Genomic DNA, 22734 nt, shown 5'->3' with positions numbered 1-22734 from the left:
TGTACATCAACAGACTAGTGTGAGACTGGTGGTGGTGTTTGGAAGCAGTGTTGGTAAGATTATTTCTGGATGATGACAGCGACTCCTGGCTGTTGCCCAAGAAAGTATAAAGACAAGGGAAGATTTCCTATTGTGTTTTTTTTTTATTCAGAATTTACAAAGAGGGGCTATAGAACCCAGCCTCTTGGAGAATGGTGTTGTCTCCACCCCCATCTCTCTCACTTCCTCATTTGCCACTTCTACAGATGCTGCTGTGTGTCCTCTATCTTTGAGCTCTCTGCTCTCCTACTTTCAAGACTCGCCGGGTTCTGGGAGATGGTGTGTCAGCGATGATTTCTAGTGACAACGTGTCGACCAGGTGTTGCTCTGGCTCTCCCATTATTTCTCATCTTTCCCTCTCACCTGCCTCTGAGTTGAGACCTCCCTCAAACCATGTTGTAAATCTATACTGTGTTCCTCTTCCTCCTCCCTGGAAGGGTCAGGCTGGGGAGGCAGTCTCCAGTGCTGTAGCAAAAACGTTAGCCAAAGAGGCATGGGCAACATCTAGTATACCATAGATAACAATAATAACAATAATAACAATAATAATAATAATAATAATAATAATAATTTATTTATTCCCCATCCACTCTGGGCGCCTACCAGCAGGATATTAAAATACAATAAGCTATTAAACATTAAAAGCTTCCCCTAAACAGGGTTGCCTTCAGATGTCTTCTAAAAGTCTGGTAGTTGTTTTTCTCTTTGACATCTGGTGGGAGGACGTTCCACAGGGCAGGTGCCACTACCGAGAAGGCCCTCTGCCTGGTTCCCTGCAACTTGGCTTCTCGCAACAAGGGAACCACCAGAAGGCCATATAACACCGGTCCTGAAAGACCTACATTGGCTGCCAGTACGTTTCTGAGCAGAATTCAAAGGGTTGGAGCTGACCTTTAAAGCCCTAAATGGCCTTGGCCTAGTACACCTGAAGGAGCATCTTCACTCCCATCATTCAGCCTGGAGACTCAGGTTAAGCTCCGAGGGCTTTCTGGAGGTTACCTCACTGCGAGAAGTGAGGTTACAGGGAACCAGGCAGAGGGCCTTCTTGGTAGTGGCACTTGCTCTGTGAGGAAATAAACAACTATCGGATGTTTAGAAGACATCTGAAGGCAGCCCCGTTTTATCATGTTTTTAATATTCTGTTGGGAGCCACCCATAATAATAATAATAATAATAATAATAATAATTGGTGTTATCAAGTCTTTTGATATCATATTATTAGAAGAAAGGTGGGTTCATTATGAAATCTGTTTGGAGGGATAAAAATCATATTCCCTTCTAGCCCACAAATAGAACATCATGGGCCCGTTAGAAAGTGGGATTAACCTTTATTTGTGCAAGGGAGACTAAATTTAAAGTGAGTCCCCTCCAGACATGGGATGACATTGCCCAGGCATTTCTTACTGGGTTTTTAAGATTTAGTCCTAATCATACTTAATGTATTTATTCCTCCTTGCCCTATTGGGCTACTCAAACCAACTCACTTTCTTTCTTGAGGAATTAGAACTGGAATTCCACACCATTGGCTTGTTAATGTCAGGTGATTTTAATGCAAGAGTGGGCAAGGGCAATCTTGAGTTTGTGAGGGAGGTAGGATTTGACACAGAGACCCCTTGCCTAAACATTTCTCTGACCCATTATATTCTAAAGACTCCTATATAAATGACTCTGGAGTTGGCCTTGCCAAACTGTACATGAGTTTTGGCAGTGTGATCTGGAATGGCTCATTGCCAGGCAACCGGGGCGTTCACATACGTTTCTGGAAGAGGAAATAGTGTGATGGATTACATCCGAGGCTCCTCTGCACTAAGAAATATATAGGATCAATACACATAAGACAATTTCTTTTCACACTCAATACAGTATCCAGATTTTTTTCAGGACATCTGCATTTGCAGACTTTTAAAATACAGCATGACCTAGTAGAGTTCTTGGACTTTGTCTACTCCAATACAAAATCCTGCTACCAAAATCCTTACAAATTGTGTAGGTAAGCAGCATTTAGGTACGCATCTAGTACACATCAGAAATGGGGAAATGGAATGGGAAAACAGGTACAGGCCAGTACTGTTTAAAATAATTTTGATCGGAGAGACCACGGAGAGGTTAATCATCAATGGACACATTCTTCCCTGCCCTGGCTCTCAGAGAATTCACAGCTTTGTTGATTTCCAGAACGGAGGCCTGGAGTTCCTTATCACCATGGAATGCTGCTCCATCCTTCCCTCCCACCACGGCTGCGATTTCCTCTAAGACACCCACCAGGAACTCAGGGACACAGGCGTAGCTGGACATGACTTCAGCCGTGTGAATCTTGCCTACCAATAGATCCAACAGGGAAAGGCAGCTTCTGATCCAGGACTGCTGCACTGTCACCTCCCTCTGGAGAGCAAGCAGCTCACCACACTGGGCTTCAATCTGGGGGATCCTCTGATTTGCGGAGTTGATTCCAGTTTGCACCTTCTGCTGCTTTCGGGAGAGGCATGCTATCTTGTCCCTGCAGCCAGCCACTTCTGCTGTGCAGAGGTCCACAGCCTGTTGTGCCTCAATTACTAGTTTCTCCGCTGAGTCCAAGGCCGCTTGATAACCAATAGCCATGCTAGCTCCTAAAAGGATAGACAAATCAGTGAGAATTTCATCTAGGGGTATTGAGGGAATGGGTTGGGGTGAGATGTTCTGGTATCTTGAAGGTACCACTTCTGGTTCAAGACTTGCTGGCTCAGGGGATGACCTACCAATGAACGACCCAAGCCCTGGCAGGGCCATCATCTGGAGGCCGATTTCCCGGCCTGCACGGTTCCTTGCCACTCCCTCACGAGCCAGTCTCAGCTGCTCCTCTGTATGTTCCAGATGCAGCCCCGCTGTTTCCAGCATTTCCTGGGACTTCTTCTCAGTTTCCTTGAGGGCAACGATCTGGGTTCCGAGGTCTGCTAAGTCCTCCTTCTTCTCCTGCAGGTCATCTTGCATGAGTTTCTTCATTGCTATCAGGGCCTCTGACTGGGAATCGAGTAGCCGCAGGCGAGACTCGAGACTCTGCTCAGCCTCGGAAAAATGATTCGATCCTTTGGTGACATGGCCGCGGGTTTTAGCACACATCTCCTCCTTATTTGACCATGGGAGGAGCAGAAGCCCGGCGAGGAGCGCAAGCTCTTGCATTCCCGCCTCCAAGTGTTCCTTGATGGAGGAGTTGTAAGTCGTATCATGCACAAGAGCCATGCTGGATGGGAGCTGGAAGGGGAAACAGAAGTGGAGGGCGTATTAAGGACACTTGTGTAGCAAGCTTCATGCAGAAAGCCAGATTCAGAACTTAGTGAAAGGTGGCTAATTTGGGACACAGTTGTGAATTTATGAAAATGTCGCTCAACAAATGCCCTGACGGAATAGTCCTCGCTGTACTCCACACATTAGGCAGCATCTTGATCAAGGGTAGGCAAACTGAGGCCCGGGGGCCGGATCCGGCCCAATTACCGTCTAAATCCGGCCCACAGACAGTCCGGGAATCAGCGTGTTTTTACATGAGTAGAATGTATCCTTTTATTTAAAATGCATCTCCGGGTTATTTGTGGGGCATAGGAATTTGTTCTCCCCCCCCCCAAAAAAAATATAGTCCGGCCTTCCACGAGGTCTGAGGGACAGTGGACCAGCCCCCTGCTGAAAAAGTTTGCTGACCCCTGATTCTATATCACACCGGTTCTTCACATTAACTATGAAAGAAAGATGTGCATCCCTAATCCCGAAATGACCACCACCCAGAGAGATGGAGCCCCCAGTTTGTCTCCCAAAAGTTTTTATTACAGTACTTACATTTTTATTCCCCCAGGAACAAACATAAGAAGCTGCTGCTTTCTAGTAAGTTAGGATTTCTCTGTTATAGGACAATAATGTGATTTTTCCTGTTGTTGGATATTTAGTCATTCCTTGAGTATAGTTATATAGAAAGGCAGTACGGTCATACCTTGGATTGTGAATGCCTTGCGAGTCGAACGTTTTGGCTCCCAAACGCTGCAAACCTAGAAGTGAGTGTTCTGGTTTGCGAATGTTCTTTGGAACCCAAACGTCCGACGAGGCTTCTGCGGCTTCCGATTGGCTGCAGGAGCTTCCTGCAGCCAATCGGAAGCCACGCCTTGATTTCTGAACATGTTGGAAGTTGAACGGACCTCCGGAACAGATTCCAGTCGACTTCTGAGGTACGACTGTATACAAATTGAATTGAAATTAAAATAAACATCCATAAGATCGAGTTATTGGTGCATTATATTGTACTTCCTTGAGCGTCACTGATCAAAGCAGAAACCACCCAATGTGGATGCAGCAACAGGACATTACTCATTCACTCGTTTTCTTCTTGGCTCTGGTCAGTGAAGCCCATTGGCCCAAACGCAATAACTTGGAACGTGCTTGGAGGAGCCCATCGTAAGCCTCATTTCATCCTGAATTGCAACATGGGCCTGTAAAAAACGACCCTAAGATAATATCAGCTCTCATAGCCATGGAATCCTCTTCCTCTCTCGTGAACAGCCTTAATTCCCACCCTTGGCAGGGGGAATTCCCTCCTCAGTGTATCGGAAGGAGGGCTCAGTTTCTGTACGTAATAAAACAATTTCTCCTGAGATCAGCAAAGATGTGCCAACCACCCTAAGGGAACGGCCTCCACATTCCTTTTAGTCAAGTAATAGAGGCAAATCGCCATCATGCTGATAAGGAATAAACTCAAAAAGGCCCTGAGGGTCAATAAAACGTAGAGGTGTAGAACCAGGCAGGTGGGTCAACTTGGTGGGTTAAAATAAAATTTGCATCATATGCCTGGACTGTGTGTGCGTGTGTGGGAGGGAGGGAGGGAGATGTCAAATGCAAGAGAAAGCCAGTGTGATTCCTTCCCAAAATTGGACTATGATTCCCATCAGCACGAAGAAGAAGAAGAAGAAGAAGAAGAAGAAGAAGAAGAAGAAGAAGAAGAAGCAGCTACCTATCTGACTGGGTTGCCCCAGCCACTCTGGACGGCTTCCAACAAATGAAAACATTGTAAGACATTGAACATTGAAAAGTAAGACATTGAACATTAAAAACTTCCCTGAATAGGGCTGCCTTCAGGTGTCTTCTAAAATCAGATATGCCCTTTCAAACTGTGGTTTGGGAGGCATTATTGGGCTGCTGTTTTTATTTTGATTATATATTTTGTGGTTTTATATTTTGATTTTGTTCTGTGATATAAATAAATATTTAAATTCAATTAATAATAATAATAATAATAATAATAATAATACTTGTTCATTTCCTTGACATCTGACGGGACGGCGTGCCACATGGCAGGTGCCACTGCCGAGAAGGCCCTTTACCCTCAAGCATAACAAACAGCCAGGAATTATGGGGATAATGTAGTCCAACAGCTACGGAGGATCCCTGACTAGAATTGAGATGAGACCATTTATATGGCATGCAGGCTCGTGTTTGCTCAGATTAAGGGAGAGGGTCCTCTCTTACCACCCCACTCAGGAATGCAAACCCGTTGTCCAAGGATATCAGGTCAGAAGTTAAGACAAGACCCACCTGAGGACCATAGCTGTCTTTATGAAATGTCGTCCGAAAGGGGAACTGGAGGATAGTGTGGCAAGTTAATCATCTGTTTGTAACCTGCCAAAGTAACTCTTTGGTGTCCTGAACCCCAGCAGTGGCCTGATTCACTCACTCACATTTTACTGGGCGTCTATATGATGCCATCAAATCATTGACTTACCGTGTCTCTCCATCCTTCTCAGTCTTCAGAAAACCTGGCCTTTTTTGTGTTGAAAGAACAGGCAACATTGCACTACCTTTCTATGGCGTGGTTTTGACAAGTAAAGTGATATATCAGGTGGCGGAACCTATCCTCTTCTAAACATTTTACTATAATTTTTTTTTGTTCTTTCACCATGCTTTCTAAAACCAATCTTTAGCCCTGAAATGCCTTAGTTACTGCATTTGTTTGCTTTTTTAAAAAAAACGCATTAAAAATTTGTTCACCGCCTCATGCACATTTCACCTAATTTATGTACAGTAATGCACACAATTTTGTGCATTTCTGTGCAGAATAACATTGCCAGATGTAACATCCTACAAGGAATTCCCTCTAAAACAATGCATTTTTGTACATTACATTGAGCAATATATTCATTTTCATGTGCACCTTCCACTAACACATGCTTTTTTTGTTTGTTTTTGGGTACCCATTTTTGGGTCAAGGAACCGCATGGCAGTATTTGGAGAAATATGAATTTGAAAGGCTAGCTAGCTATGTTTTGGTTTGTGTACATATTAGGCTGAACTGAACAAATTATGCCCTCTTCGCTACCAGTCACCAGTTTAGCAATGGGCTTGCTTATTTCTCCCCTTCCCCAGTTTGCTCTAAAATACATTCTTTTTTTTTTAAAAAAAATACATTCTGACTTCATGTAATAGTATTGGCAAGTCTTGTAAGGTTGAACATACCCCACCTTTTTTTGTTCGATTTGTCCTGCCTGAAAAAAACCATACTGCATTATTTGGAAACTTGCATATACCAGCTCAGACTATTTGTCCATTCACTTCAGTATTGCCTACTCTGACACGGACACGGAGCAATGGATTCAAACTACAAGAAAGAAGATTCCACCTAAACATTAGGAAGAACTTCCTGGCAGTAAGAGCTGTTCGGCAGTGGAATTTGCTGCCAAGGAGTGTGGTGGAGTCTCCTTCTTTGGAGGTCTTTAAGCAGAGGCTTGACAGGCATATGTCAAGAATGCTTTGATGGTGTTTCCTGCTCGGCAGGGGGTTGGACAGGATGGCCCTTGTGGTCTCTTCCAACTCTTATGATTCTATGACTGGTAGCCAGCGGCCGTCCCGATCAATTCCACTCCCTTTCATCTCCAAGCGAAGATACCAGGGATTGAATCTTGGAATTTCCGCATTCAAACTCAATTCCTCCTTTCAAAATCCTGCGGTCCCTGCCCTATTATACTTGCTACTGACTTAAATTCCTGGGGCGTGGGAATAGAAGTCACCTGTCATAAAACATATATGCTTTTCATTTGGTGCCAGAAACTCAATGTTACTGCCCATCCAACTTTTCCTTTGCTGTAGAGACTTACCCTGTTGGAAGCTGTTACTTGCGTAATCCTCGTTTGCTCTGGATCTCGTCCGTGCTTCCAAATCTACGCTTTGCTTTCTGAGACCACCTGCAAATAACAGGGATGGTAAGCCAATCGGAATGTAAAATGCAGACGACGCGGCAGCTCATCCCATTCCTCACTACCCAGCCCAAAGGTTTAAAAATCAGCTTGGGAGGAACTAGGATTTATGTCCTTGTGCAGCCAGGTATTTCGAAATGCTTGGGGTATGTGGCTTAACACACCCACAGCCCACAGCCTATTTAATGGGGCCCTAAGTTGGGACCTGAACACACGGCACCCTTGTCTTTTGGCTCGACGAAAGGTGAGTGAGCTTTGATGCAAGAGGGGATCCCTGGAGATTTTAGCACTACCAGCTCATTTTACTGTAAAAATTAGTGCAAAATGAACAGGGTGGCGAGGGTGACTATTGAGGCGCTACAAATTTGTGGGCTTTGGGATTTTAATGGAGCGGCATGGGAACTGGATGGAGAACATTACTAAAAAGCAGAAAACTTCAATCGATTGGGACAAATATAGATTATGTATAAAACAACACTGTAAACACGCGAACTCTTTGGCAGGCTTTTAATAACTCTTGCAATGTAACAGAGACTTTGGACATAATGGAGGACTGTAATTTGGATGAATTTATAATACAGTGGTAGGGACGCAGGTGGCGCTGTGGGTTAAACCACAGAGCCTAGGGCTTGCTGATCAGAAGGTTGGCGGTTCGAATCCCTGTGATGGGGTGAGCTCCCGTTGCTCGGTCCCAGCTCCTGCCAACCCAGCAGTTCGAAAGCACGTCAAAGTGCAAGTAGATAAATAGGTACTGCTCCAAGAGGGAAGGTAAACGGCGTTTCCGTGTGCTGCTCTGGTTCGCCAGAAGCAGCTTTGTCATGCTGGCCACATGACCTGGAAGCTGTACGCCGGCTCCCTTGGCCAATAACGTGAGATGAGCGCCACCGCAACCCCAGAGTCGGTCACAACTGGACCTAATGGTCATGGGTCCCTTTAGCTAAAGTGGTACCTCGGGTTAAGAACTTAATTTGTTCTGGAGGTCCGTTCTTAAACTGAAACCGTTCTTAACCTGAGGTACCACTTTAGCTAATGGGGCCTCCCGCTACCGCCATGCAATTTCTGTTCTCATCCTGAGGTAGAGTTCTTAACCTGAGGTACTACTACTGGGTTAGCGGAGTCTGTAACCCGAAGCATTTGTAACCTGAAGCATTTGTAACCCAAGGTACCACTGTATGCAGTTGACAAAGGTATTTTAAGAGCCCACAGAGGGGAAGGGAGAAGACTTGAGATTCGGAAGAATCTTCTTTTAATGTTGATATTTGCAACAATTTTATTTATGGGAATGAATTTGTAAAACCAATAATGTTGTTGTTGTTGTTGTTGTTGTTGTTGTTGTTGTTGTTGTTGTTGTTGTTGTTGTTAAAGAGAACAACACTAATAAGTAAGCTTATGAAAGGGAGGGTAAGAAAAGGGATAGCGTATGGGGAAGATTATGGAAAAACATTAGCCATCATTAGACACCTTTCAGTAGCTGAGTAGGGGGTCAACACAGTACAGTGGTATCTCGGGTTACAAATGCTTCCACTTACAAATGCTTCAGCTTACAGACTCCACTAACCCAGAAACAGTACCTTGGGTTAAGAACTTTGCTTCAGGATGAGAACAGAAATCGTGCTTCAGTGGTGTGGCGGCAGCAGGAGGCCCCATTAGCTAAAGTGGTGCTTCAGGTTAAGAACAGTTTCAGGTTAAGAACGGACCTCCAGAACGAATTAAGTTCTTAATCAGAGGTACCACTGTAGTGACTGATGCCTATCGGGAAAAGACAAAAAGAAGCCAATAACAGTAGGTGGAGCCAGAGTAATGACAGGAGATTTAGCTCACATCCTTCGCTCTGCTGAGTTCCACAAGGGCAACACAGAGAGCATTGGCACCTGCCTGCCACAACAGATTCCTAGTTTTATTGGGGGAAAGGAAGTAGATTCTAGTGAAAAAGGGTAAGGGGCTGAATGCTAGGAATGGGGGCTCTATCCACACCAGACCTTTAAGGCGCGTTCAGGGCACATTTGCCCCTCCCAAGAATCCTGCAAACTGTAGCTTGTTAATGGTGCTGGGAGTTCTAGTTCTGTGAGGTGTAAGGTACAATTCTCAGACTGGTGGGGGGAGATGTGCTTTGAATGTCTGGTGTATACTAGGGAGGTGACACGAAGCTTGCCCCCACTTGCACTCGGTGGGGTGTACCGTATTTTTTTAGAAGTAGACCATTTGAAAGTTCACACATTTGTGCAACATGTTTTGTAATGGGAAAAATGAAAAGGGCAAACAGCCCACTGACCACTCTGCTTGTCCTTTGTCCCTGCAAAGCACGGGTCTGGGAAGTTTCCCACTTGACCTGCTCTTTAGCTTTTAATCAGAACAAACCTCAATCTGTGGAAAAGCCCATTGCTGTTTGCTCCAATTTGGTGTAAAAAAGCAGTTTCCCCCAGGCAAAAGCAGCAGGACGAGAAGAAAAGTGTGTAAACCCTGAGAAAGAGAGATATGCACAAGAATGCACTCAGGGCAAATGGTTATCAGCTGGTGTTTGCATCATACGAAGGGACTGATATTTACCTATATTAAAGTGTGATTTTATTTTTTATTTTTGTAGTTTAAAGCTGTGTTACATGAACTTGAGAATTTCGTAGTTCTTTTTTCCCCTTCAATATTATGAATCCAAACTACAGTAATTGTTTGTTTGTGGACGCATCACTGGTACCTGAATATCCATTTGTCTGCATGGCTCTTAACTAATAGGCCACATGTTTGGAACTACGGTATTCCTATCTGCAAGATAATGTTTTATAGCCTCAAAACAGAGGAAGCCTCTCTCAGCCTTTTACAGGCAATGTTAAGCAAGGGCCAATAAACCCATCCACTTTTATGGCTATCTGCTTTTTCCATCTGTTCCCATTGCCCTTCCCCAACCCAGACCCTGTTTGTTCTTACCAGGGGTGGTTGATTAACGGCGTCAGTGTTTTTGTAAACCCAAAGGCAATCCAAGGCTGTCAATCCTTGAAGAAGGATAACAAAAAGTGAGGGCGGCAAATTATGTCGCAACAATTCCCCAGAGTTGTCTGAGTCCATAAACCAGTCAGTCAAATGGCAAATTGACTCAGTAAACTAAAAGCAGGCGCATTTCAGATTAAATGCACAAAGCTGTCAAATCCATTCATTTCCATGAATTGCTACATCTTCTTCCCATTTCAGAGAACGCAGAAACCCCAACTTTCAGTATCATTTCTTCCATCTAACTAACCCATTAGACTGCTCCCAAACTCCCCTGCCTGGTCTCTTTCTTATAACTCTCTTTTCTAGACAAAATTTTTTAAAAATATCCTTCCAGTAGCACCTTAGAGACCAACTAAGTTTGTTATTGGTATGAGCTTTCGTGTGCATGCACACTTCTTCAGATTCTCTTTTCTAGAATCCTCCTGAGTCTACCGTAAGTTATTTGGTTGTAGCTCCAGCACCTGCTACCTTCCAAGAGAATCCAGAGAGGGGGACCAGTGGCCTCTTCCACCCCAGCTGTAACTCACAGACACCACTAAGTTTTAGGAAAATCCTGACATTCTGGCCCCCTATGTTGCCTTTAGATAGCAAGCACCATCCATAGTGAAGGGAGAGCAGGCATCAGGTTTGCAGTACCTTGCTTGTTTTTTACTGGAACTCAAAGAGCCACAAAACGGACCAAGATGCAAAACAACATATGCTTAGAACTAAAGAACATGTTTCCCTGTGATTAGGGATGTGGGAGATTACATTTGCTTTTGAAGGCAAACCTACTGAAATATACTCGGAGTCAAGAGTGAATTTCATGCTCTTTATTCAGCTCATAGTCATCAAGGAGAAGAAGAGAAAAATGGCTCTTTTCCCAAAACCATCTGCTTATATACATTATTTACACAATGGGCCTTGCGTGATTGGCTACTTCAGGGCTACACCTGTGGGCCAATCAGGTTGTGGATTGACTTCTGCCTGCAGCCTGATTGGCTGCTCCTACAGGCCAATCAGGTTGCAGATTCACTTCTGCCAGCCTCCTGATTGGCTGCTCCTGCAGGCCAATCAGGTTGCGGATTCACTTCCACCTGGAGTTGGATTGGGTAGCTCCTGTGGACCAATCAGACTGCTGATTCTGAATCCTATTGTTCTAGGATTCAGCTCAGTACATAACACCTACCAAATTGGCACTTTCCAAAGCACGCCACCATTCAAATTACACACTTCTCTGAATTTTGCAGTGTAGTTCTCCACCCAAGCAATGTGTACAGGAATTTTTGTTTTAAGATAAAGTGGACATGAAAATGCATATATTGCATATATTCGTGAAAATAGCATACGTGAACGCATCAGGAGAAATTGCCACTAAAATGCTGTGGATTTTCATGAGACTTTTCTAAAGTTGCAAATTTGCTGCGGAAACTGGAGGACCAATGTAGCTTTCTGAGTGCAGAGGAAGAACTGAATTCTGGGATTAAAAAACAGACACGAGGCTTGACCAGCAAGACTCTGGGGGAAAAGTGCGTTCTCACTCACAGCCCCCAGGTCGTTTTATTAACAAATGAATTTCAACACAGCATTTGAAAGAACCAATCAAATTCTCTCTGGACATATCCAAAAAGTCCCCACATGGGACACAGCGAGGTAACAGGAAACGTTTAAACTATAAAGACTACTTGAGCATGCATACATAATAAAAACAAATAAACAGGAGGCAAGAAGGAATGCACGTAGGAAATCCTGGAGGCAATAAACTCCAGGAAAGGGAAAGATAGCACTTCCGTGCTAACTGTTTAAAGGTAAAGAGACCCCTGACCATTAGGTCCAGTCGTGACCGACTCTGGGGTTGCGGTGGCACTCATCTCGCTTTATTGGCCGAGGGAGCTGGTGTACAGCTTCAAGGTCATGTGGCCAGCATGACCAAGCCACTTCTGGCAAACCAGAGCAGCGCACGGAAACGCCGTTTACCTTCCCGCTGTAGCGGTACCTATTTATCTACTTGCACTTTGATGTGCTTTTGAACTGCTAGGTTGGCAGGAGCTGGTACGGAGCAACGGGAGCTCACCCCATCGCAGGGATTTGAACCACCGACCTTCTGATCAACAAGCCCTAGACTCTGTGGTTTAACCCACAGCGCCACCCGCGTCCCTTTTATGCTAACTGTTTACCTGGCACTAAAATCTATCTAAAGCTTACAAAGCTACATCAAAACTATCTTGTATCTTTATGGTACAAGGATGCCTGGCATGGAAATGGCCTGTGTGGGATGCTTGTGTACGTGACTGTCAGGCATTGAGAAAATGGCAGGGATGCAAAAGCCCTGTGGGATTCGATCAGAAACTATGTTTATGAAACCAGACCCAGTCAAATGATGCTTTCACCATTAACACACATGGCCTGCTTCATTTTTCCTAATTCCTCATAGCAATCCGACATGACCCCCACATCTCAAATCTAAGGTTGGACAAATGGGAGAATTGCAATTGACAAATCCATCCATCCCTACCTGTGAACTGCTGCTGCTGCTGAGCACACTGGCTTGTTTTGCATGCCAGAAGTGAGCTATGCTCACAGACATTCCACATAAAAACCCACACCTAAGTTTTCTTCATTTCAGCAGTCTAATTGTGGTGGCAAGGAGAAGAATCATTTTGACGCTGCTCTTGTTAAACAGGAGTTGCTTATCCACTGGAAATCGCCCAGAGATCTACTAGTAGATGCCAATCAACCTTCTCCCCACCTCTGTTCAAAAGAACCCAGCTCTCACCATGCTCTGATCTGACTTGGGAGTCTCCAAGGCTGTGTGTAGCCTATGACAAACTCTGCCCTCCAGATGTTGTTGGATTCCAGCTCCTGTCAGCCCTAGCCAGCATGGCCAATGATGAGGCATGATGGGAGTTGTAGTCCAAAATACATGAAGGACACCAAGTTGGGGGAGGATGATTTATTTAATCAATATTGCCCATGGATGCAGAAGGTATCAGGTGACCTAACACAAATCAGATCTGTAGAATTATGACTGTTGGGAGTCTAGGCAGAAGAAGCCACCTGCTGGCCATCTCTCAAGGGGAAGCGAAGCAGCCTACCAATCTTAGAATCATGGCCCCTTGTGTTTGTTCAAGAAACCAATTCATGGTACCAGTTTTCTGGCTCATACAACCCCCTAAGCATTATTTCTGGTAAATGGATAGAGTTATAATCTTGCAGCTTCAGATACACGTTGACAAGAATATGCTCTTTGTTTTGTTTAGTCGTTTAGTTGTGTCTGACTCTTCGTGACCCCATGGACCAGAGCACGCCAGGCACTCCTGTCTTCCACTGCCTCCCGCAGTTTGGTCAGATTCATGTTGGTGGCTTCAAGAACACTATCCAACCATCTCGTCCTCTGTCGTCCCCTTCTCCTTGTGCTCTCCATCTTTCCCAACATCAGGGTCTTTTCTAGGGAGTCTTCTCTTCTCGTGAGGTGGCCAAAGTATTGGAGCCTCAGCTTCAGGATCTGTCCTTCCAGTGAGCACTCAGGGCTGATTTCCTTCAGGACGAATAGGTTTGATCTTCTTGCAGTCCATGGGACTCTGAGAATATGCTCAGAGACTTACAACTTCTGGTTCCCTATAGTACCGTGTTTCCCCCTTTTTAATACGTAGCCATAAAGTAAGCCATGGCAGCATTTTTTAGGAGTTGCTATATCTAAGACACCCCCCGAAAATAAGACATACCTCTCATACCGTGTACAGCGAGAACGCCGAGCGCCCCAGCCAGCCAGCGGGACCCAGCCAGCCAGCGGGGCCTGGAACCAGCTGCTGCAGCGGCAAGCCACCTGCCGGAACAGGCGGCTGCAGAGTGGAGCGCTCTGCAGCGCTGAGCGCTCAGAGCGCCCAGCAGCGCCGGGCAGAGCGCCCAGCAGCGCCGGGCGGAGCGCCCAGCCACCCGCCTGGCCTCTTCCTGGTCCAGCCGAGGAGGCCTGCCGCCCCGCCGCCGGAACAGGCGGCTGCAGAGTGGAGCGCTCTGCAGTGCCGGGCGGAGCGCCCAGCCAGCGGCCTGGCCTCTTCCTGGCCCGGCCGAGGAGGCCTGCCGCCCCGCCGCCGGAACAGGCGGCTGCAGAGTGGAGCGTTCCGCAGCGCCGAGCGCTCGGAACGTCCAGCAGCACCGGGCGGAGTGCCGAGCCAGAGCGCATGGCCCAAGGCAGAGCGGCGGCGGGAGCCCCGCTGGCCCTGCCAGGGTGACGGGCGGCGGCGGGAACCCTGCTGGCCCCTTCCGCGCCGCCGGAACGTTGTGGGCCGCATGGCCCAAGGCAGAGCGGCGGTGGGAGCCACGCTGGCCCTGCCAGGGTGACGGGCGGCGGCGGGAACCCTGCTGGCCCCTTCCGCGCCGCCGGAACGTTGTGGGCCGCATGGCCCAAGGCAGAGCGGCGGCGGCGGGAGGCTCGCGGGGCCTTCCACGGCGCTGGGGCGCGGACGGCGGCGGAAGCACTCCTGGCCCCTTCCGCCCCGCCGGAGCGGCGTGGGCTGCATGGCCCGCCGCCGGAATGTTGTGGGCAGGGAAGCAGGAGGTAGGCAGGCAGGCGGGCTGGGCGATGGGCCCGTGGCTGCGCTCGGCGGGGCCGGTAGTGAGCTCAACGCTAGCCTGCGCCAGCCTGCACCAGGGGCTCCGGCTCAGTCCGTTGCCGGCGCACGGCGCCTCGTCGTGGCCGGGATCTGGGTCATGGTTAGGTGAGTGCCCTCCCAAAGCGGCGCCCAGGACGAGGCTGCCTCTGAGCATGCACATCCCCCCCCCCCGCCAGTCCAGTCTTGGAAAGCTGGGGTGGGTTTATAGCTGGGGATGGGGTGGTCTCTGAGCATGCACAAAGTGCCTCCCTCACTGCTGCCTTTGCTCTTTTTTCCTTGTTTCTTTTTAAAAGCAGTTGCTCCCCAGGGTGGGTCCATAATAAAAATCGTAATAAAAAATTAAGACATCCCCTGAAAATAAGACACCTTGTGTTTTTTTGAGGAAAAAAAGTTATTAGACGGTGTCTTAAAAAAGGGGAAACACGGTATCAAGATTTTGCTTGTCTCAACAACCTACACTTGATGAGGAATTTGTTGGTTTTATGAGACCTATCACTAGTTAGGTGACTGCCCCTTGTGACTCAGGCTCCTGTTTTCAGGTGCTATGGCCTTTGGATCTGTTAGGTTAAAAGAGTAATGTTTGTGAGTGAGTGAGTGAGTGAGTGAGTGAAAAAATGTGATGGGCTCGTTCTCAAGGTCTTCTTTCCCGACTGACATGTCACTTTTGTCCCCCAGGCTTCGCACAATGGCATTGCCAGAAGGAAAACCACATGGTTTGGTCAAGGCTGTGGAGACCCTCAGCAAAGGACATGACGTACGCAAAGAAACCGAGCTTCTCATGAAACCGTACGCCAACTGGGAAGAGTTTCTCATGCCAGCACCCATCTCCATTGCTATCTTGGGGGAGCTGATCTTCATCTCAACAGGGCAGGGCGACTTCTCCATCAACCTGCTTCCACCAGAGGGAGGCTTCCAGCACCTCAAGTACCCAGAATCCTTCAAGGCTTCTTTGTGCCAAGTCAGCAATCGAGGTTGGACTGCCTTCAACGAGGCTCACGTCAACATGGACCAAATCAGGCTGCTCGCAAACGGCCTTCCGGAACAGATGAAAACGATTGTGCGGACTCTCATCCAGGAGGCCGAGGTGGTCACCGCCTTGCTTCCTAACCAGCTGAGGAACCTCCAGACGGCGACAGAGCAGTGTGGTGGGCTGGCCAAGGCAGTGAGGGCCAAGTTCACCGATGTGATCAACCTCATCCAGGAACTCCTCGAGGCTTGTCTCAACGCCAAGCAGGGCTACGAGAAGGAGCTGGAGGAAGTGCAGACGGCTCTGGAACAAGCCAAGATCAGAGAAAAGTCGGCCAAGGAGGCCAAGGAGATGGCTGAAAGGTACCACCACCAGATGAGGGAGCACGTGGAAGAGTCCTTCCAACAGTACAAGAAAGCCATGGAATCCATCCCCACAGGCTGGGATGCAGTGGGAATGGAGCTGGTCACCACCCTCACTCAGACCCTTAGTGCTTTTTCGGTTGAGTTTACACGGATGGCAGCAGGGAGGCAGGGGAGTCTGGGAGAAGCAGCTGGTACGGGCAGTGGGGAGGGACTGGCCAGCATGATTCCATTTATATCAGCTAGTGTCATCTGCTCCAAGTCTGCTGAGCTGTTAACGTTTGCTACCAGCTTGAAGAACGTCTTGGATGAACACGGAGGCCTTAAGGCATCTATGATTGTTGATGAGAAGAGTGGGGAGGTCAAAACAGACTGGGTGAAGAAGAACCTACAGAGGCTGAGAGACTCCATTGAGAAAGAGGAAGGGTGTGACCCCAAAGTCAAAGCCCAGGAGATTTGCCAAGGTGGGTTGGATATTTGCCAACAGCTGGAGAAGGTGGCCTTGGCGGTGGGTGGCCTTGGTTCTGTGGGGAAGAGCTTGCTGGATGAGATACACCGACTCCACAAGAAGGCCTTGGAGTTCGACTCCTATAGCAAGGCCTACACTCGGTCTCCGGCCTTTACCCCCAAACCACCCAACGTGTCCAAGATGGGGGAAGCAGCAAACTCAGGGGTGGAAAGTGCCCGTCTGAAAGTACAGCAGAGCCGGGAGACGCTGAAGGCCACGAGGGAGGAGTACCAGAGGAGCTTTGAAAACTTCAAGAAGCAGAACGAGGAATTGGTGGAGATTCTCTGTACCATGAGAGGCTATCAAGTTAAGGAGGTGGACTTTGACACGGCCAGAAAAATGCTCATCAAGGGCCTGGAAGCTCTGGGGAGGGTGAAGGAGCAATGGGAGAAGATGGTGAGGTTTTTCCAAATGATCTCCAACTTAATTGATTCCTGCTTGGTCTGGAGCGTGAAAGAATTTTCTGACACTGTGGATGGAGCCCAGAAGATCTCCAGCTACTCATCCAAGGCCTTCACAGCTGACCTGGTTTACGGGCATGTTTTTAATGCCTCCAGCATGGCCCAGCTGGTAGCCATGATTTCCGAGACTTACACCCTGGTGTCGGAGAAGTACCTTATGGACCGTGTGAGCAGCTTAGGCCGCCTCCTCGCCATGGAAGCTGACCAACCAAGCCTGGCTGCCGAGCGAGCCGCATTAGCTGAAGGCTGCGACGCGGCACGGAAAGCGGTGAAGGAGCTGGTGCTGGAGAAGAAGGCAGAGTTCGAGAGAGGGCTGGAGGCCAGAGCACAGGCCATTGAAAGGGAGATCAGAGCTGTGCTGCCTGCAAACGGGGACGCTGAGCCGCACCTGAGAGAGCTCAGCCTGGAGGAGGAAGGCAAGTTTCTGTAAGTCCTGAAGAAAGGGCTCCAAACTGTGGGTGGGTGTTGTCTGAGAAGGCTTTAGGAGGCAGGGCTGCAACCGAGAGACTGCTGGTGATGAACTCACAGGTCAAAAGGTTCCACTTCACCACTGCTGCAAACATGAAACAGAAATACCTTCGTTCTGTATGTTCATTAAAGCAACAATAAACATGAACGGAGACTGCAAAGGTTTATGTGTGTACTGTATGTGGCAACCTGCTGCCACCTGGTGGAAGAAGTGCTTGGTGTCCATTTGATATTTGTTGAGGGACAACCATTTCCCCAGAACTTTTCTATTTTATTTTCTAATAATGATGACGATGTTCTAAACAAAATCCGCCCTTATAGAGTCCTTTGTAGGTTCTCCGTCGGTAGGAGAAATAACAGAGGCCAACCAGAGAATATTGAGAAGCAAAGCAGCTAGTAAGCCAGATCTTTATTGAACTGTTACAACAGGGTGCTCCCTCACGGACTGGAGAAAGGAAGAGGACCCAGAACAAATTGATATATATATATATATATATGGACATTTTGAAATTCCCTGCCCTGGAGCTCAAAACCACCCCTCTGTACATCATACATACATCACAGAAGGGGTGTAGCCCAAGACCACCCCCCAGATACATCATACCTACATCACAGAAAAGGCGGTCTACAACAGAAATTTGAATGTTGTTGTTTTTCCTGCCAGGTTATCTGATAATGCCTTATCTGACTGCCTTTCCTGGTAGTCTGGCCATTTCTTTGAGATGGTAATTACTTAATTCCTAAGACAATGGGAAGGTTTTTTTCACCTCCTCCCTCCTTGCAGAGGAACACTTGGTCAGCTTGGGAGTCAAAATGGTTTCAGGACTGTCTTCCTGTACTGTTTCAGACGTGGTTTATATATTTATGTACGTGTTTGCCTTGTACATTTATGAACAGTTATTATATACCTAAGAACTTACAATTATTATAACAATGATAATATTGGGGTGGGGGCCATAGCTGCCAAGTCTCCCGTTTTTCGTGGGAAACGCCCGTATTTAAACCCGTTTCCCACTGTTATCCTGAATAGAGAAAAATCCCGTAAATCCTCCGATTTCCTACCTGCCAGGGAGGCTTCTTCTGCACATGTCTGGATATGCGCAGAACCGATTTTGAGTGCCGCTCTGCCCGTGTCTGGGCACCGGAAATCGGGCAGAGCGGCACCGGAAGTCGCTTCTACGCATGTCCAGACATGCGTAGAAGCGACTTCTGGTACCGTGCCACTGCTGATCCTGGATTTTTATTACCAGGAGTTGGAGGGTATGGTGGGGGCATGTACTGATGCTGTGGGTGCCACTGGCGGGAAGGGTGGGTCTGTCTCCCCACTCCTCCATCAGTCCCTGCTTACTTTGAGAGGGTTTTGAGATGCAGACCAGTCCAAACCACTCTGGATCAATCTGATCCACTTCAAACTGGTCCAGAGTTGCTTTGACTCGCTTTGGAATAAGCCCAATTCAGTTCGGAATTTGATATTCATCCAAAGTCATGATGCAACACTACTTTCTTCAAGAGAGCAAGTGTACACAGATGGAGGCCCCTTCCTATGCACTCCTACAATACCAAAGTCACCCAAACAATCTCATGATGTCAGCCGGCAACCCAGCAACAGCATATGTATCAATCTGGCTAACCTGATCCAAACACAACACACATAAAAACAAATTTCACTACAGGCAATCGAAGGCAGCCAACCACCCTCGGGGCCACCCCAAACCTCTCTTACCACCAAAGGAATACAAGCGAATAGTAAAGAGAACCCACCCAAGTGACGGTGACACAAAACCCCACACATACTCTACAGGTAAGTAGAAGAAGAGGAGCATTGTCACCCCACCCCACCCCACTCACAATTCCCCCCTCCACCTCTTTCCCACTTTTCTTCCTAATGTAACATAATTATCTCAACAAATGAAACTGATCTGTAGAAAATGTAACTTGAAAGAAGAGACATTGCACATAATTTTTTAAACCAAGAAATCTTTAATTATATATATATATATATATATATATATATATATATATATATATATATCAGGTGGCGCTGTGGGTTAAACCACAGAGTCTAGGGATTGCTGATCAGAAGGTCGGCAGTTCGAATCCCTGCAACGGGGTGAGCTCCTGTTGCTCGGTCCCAGCTCCTGCCCACCTATAAGTTTGAAAGCACATCAAAGTGCAAGTAGATAAATAGGGACCGCTACGGTGGGAAGGTAAACGGTGTTTCCGTGTGCTGCTCTGGTTCGCCAGAAGTGGCTTTGTCATGCTGGCCACATGACCTGGAAGCTGTCTGCGGACAAACGCCGGCTCCCTCGGCCTATAGAGCGCCGCAACCCGAGTCGGACACGACTGGACCTGATGGTCAGGGGCCCCTTCACACACACACACACACACACACACACACACACACACACACACACACACACACATATATATATATATATATATATATATATATATATACCGCGTTTCTCATATTATAAGACACGTCTTATATTTATTTTTTCCTCAAAAAAACACACCATGGCTTATTTTCAAGGGATGTCTTATTTTTTAATTAAGTATGGTAAACCATGCATAAATATTGTACTTTTGCACCAAGCAAAAGCACACTGAGGGGGAGCAATTGCATGCAATTAAAGCTTGCATTAAACATGCACAAAGTGAAAGTTTTCTGAGATCAAAAGCAGCAGAACAGAGCCCAAACAAGCATGATAAAAGCATGCTTTTCACAAACTTTTCCTGCATCACAGAATAGCATTGCATGCATACCGTGCAAGCTCAATGTTTTCAGCCCAACAAGCCTTGAACTTCGCGCACCACGGCTCCAGCCAGCAGGGCCGTCTTAAGCCTTTCTGGCGCCTTGGTTCAAGGATCCCTCCAGCGCCCCCCTGCCAGCTTGGGACTTCCATTTTCACTCTCGGACCCTGCACCGAGTGCCTGCATCTTCATCTGCTGCAATTGCAGGCAGCAGCTCGTCAGGTGCAGCTCCCCCCTTTTCCCTTTGGTAAACAGCCTTCTTGTAAGGCGCAGCGGGCAAGATCCCGCACACACCCAAAAAGGGAGGCAAAACCAGAAAACAGAAACCCTGGCCGGCTGCTCGGGCAGCTGAATGCTCAGCACGGCCGCCTTGCCTTGGCTGGGATCCACCTCAAACCACCTTTTCCGCTCACCCTCAAAATCGCCTTGGTTTCGGGAAGGGAGGGGGGAAACTACGGCCACCAGGGAGACCTTCTCAGCGACCCACTCTGATCAGGGGGAAAGACAGAGATCGGGAAGCGCGCAGGCGAAAGGAAGAGATCGCCCAGCAGGGGAGAAGACACACACACACACACACACAGAGAGAGAGAGAGAGAGAGAGAGAGAGAGAGAGAGAGAGAGAGAGAGAAGCAGACTTGGTCTGTGGTGTTAAGTCCCTTATTACTGTATGTTGTTGTTGCTGCTACTGCTATCGCTTCCGCCACTGGCCCCAATCCAAGCTGCCTGGGGAATGTCTCTCCCCCACCATCACCACAAAAAACCGTGCGCGCACACCTCCCCACTTTCTTCTTGGGTTGTTGGAAAACAGTCGCGATCTCCCCCCCCCCCCCCGTGATTTCCGTTTCACTCCCACCACCAGCCTCCCTGCTCCTCTCCAGTGAAAACAGATAACCCCGGCACAACCTTGTGCCTCTTTTCTTTTCTCGCAGCCCCACCACCACTCCTCCTCCTCCTCCTCCTCCTCCTCTATCATCACCTCCATTTCCTTGGGCTCTCTTCTCTTTCTCTCTCCCCCCTCCTCCTCCCATGGCTCCATGTGTCCCCAAGGAGCTCCCGGGTCAAGCTAGCAGGAGGCAGAGAGGGGTGAGGCAGGTGGCCCCCACACTTTTTAGTGCTTGTTGTGCTGCCAGGGCAGGGAACACTCAGCATGGCCAGCAGGGCGGGCGGGCGGAAGTGGGCGCCTTCCCGGGGATGGAGCTCTCCTCCTCTTCTTGCAGAACCAGCAAGACGCTTGCCTAGAGTGGCACCACGTGCCTGCTGCCACTCTAGGCAATAGTCTCGCTGGTTCTGCAAGAAGAGGAGGAGAGGAAGCTTTTGCCGCCTTGCATGGAGCTCCTGGCTGCCGCGCTCAGCTGGACACCAGCCATTACGTGCCCCTTTGGCGCCCTTTTGGTGCAGCTGCCTGCCAGCTGCCGGGGCTTTTTGCGGCTTGAGCTGTGGGTCCAGCCGGGTGTGCTGCCGCTCTTGCCGGCTCCCACTCGGACGGAGCTGCACGTGGCAGCAGCATCCGGTTCTGAGGAGACATCTTCCTTTTCCTCCCACCACAAGCCGGTACGGCTTATTTTCAAGGTATGCCTTATATTTCACCAACCCTTGGAAATCCTGCCATGCCTTATTTTGTAGGGATGCCTTAAAATATGAGAAACACGGTATATGTCAGCCGGCAGTGTCAGAAAAGGCGATAGAGCAAATTCAGCGGAACCGTATGCGAATCCTAAACAATAAGTTCGCAAAAGCTCATCAACGTGTCTGATTATGATCATGTTTATAATTAAGTCACTTTAACCCCTTCAGTTAAAGTGACTTAATTCTAAACATGATCATAAACTTTAACCCCTTTAGTATTGTTAACTGAAATCTGAGGGCTCCCTTGGACGAAACAAGACTCCAGCCAAGAATATCAGAGCAAAACAGCAGCCAGTAGGCTTGGTCTTAATTAAAGAAAAATACTGTCGTGACAGGGCCCCACCTGCAACGAAGTGAAGCAAGATGGAGACCCCGAACAAAAGAGAACCTCCACTTTTACCAGTTTTCCCATCACCAAGAAACACCCCCAAAATACATCATTCCTACATCACAGCTACGTAATCAATACCTCACAAAAAGGGAGGGTTCAAGGTAGAAATCTGAGCACCTTTGACACCTCTCCTAGTCCTCCTCTCACCCCCTCCCAGGTGTGAATTCCTAAACACAAAGAGAAATTAACAGTTTCCTAAGAGTTGATCACTGTCTTTTGTTCGGAGGAGTCTTCCATTGTGAATGAGATGGCTAGCAGTCTGGCACCACTGATGGGGAAATGTCCAGTTGGCAGAGCCTCCTGCCTACATGTCATAAGGCTTAGAGATTATGGCTCCCAAGTCCCCCTTTTGATAGTCATGTGGAAATGTGTGTGTGTG

The 22734-nt window shown here is 47.8% G+C and overlaps 2 protein-coding genes across 4 annotated transcripts in view; one reads left to right on the top strand and one right to left on the bottom strand.

The window, feature by feature from the left end:
• The window catches only part of LOC118077457 (uncharacterized), a 38541-nt gene extending 20796 nt beyond the window's left edge, over positions 1-17745 (top strand). Inside the window, exons 1-2 of one of the 2 annotated variants that reach the window (XM_088663441.1) lie at positions 7356-7485; positions 15494-17745. In XM_088663441.1, coding sequence (XP_088519567.1) covers positions 15504-17546 — 2043 coding nt within the window. In that variant the 5' untranslated portion in view covers positions 7356-7485; positions 15494-15503 and the 3' untranslated portion in view covers positions 17547-17745. Of the gene's footprint in view, positions 1-7355; positions 7486-15493 lie in introns of those variants that run through there. The other variant, XM_060271166.2, reaches the window with a different exon arrangement.
• LOC118080140 (uncharacterized) lies at positions 124-7271 on the bottom strand. Of its 2 annotated transcripts, XM_088663447.1 has the most exons (3): positions 7143-7271; positions 2775-3267; positions 589-2645 (listed from the first exon to the last, which is right to left on the bottom strand). In XM_088663447.1, the coding sequence occupies exons 2-3, from the start codon at positions 3253-3255 to the stop codon at positions 2146-2148; spliced, it is 981 nt and encodes a 326-aa protein (XP_088519573.1). In that variant the 5' UTR covers positions 3256-3267; positions 7143-7271; the 3' UTR covers positions 589-2145. The 2 variants fall into 2 exon arrangements, with proteins under 2 accessions (XP_088519572.1, XP_088519573.1); XM_088663446.1 differs by having other exon boundaries at positions 124-3267.
• Positions 17746-22734: the final 4989 nt, after the last annotated feature.

Source organism: Zootoca vivipara, chromosome 2 (assembly GCF_965207765.1).
Source record: "Zootoca vivipara chromosome 2, rZooViv2.hap1.1, whole genome shotgun sequence".
Classification (NCBI taxonomy): Eukaryota; Metazoa; Chordata; class Lepidosauria; order Squamata; family Lacertidae; genus Zootoca; species Zootoca vivipara.
This window is presented reverse-complemented; position numbering and strand designations above follow the sequence as displayed.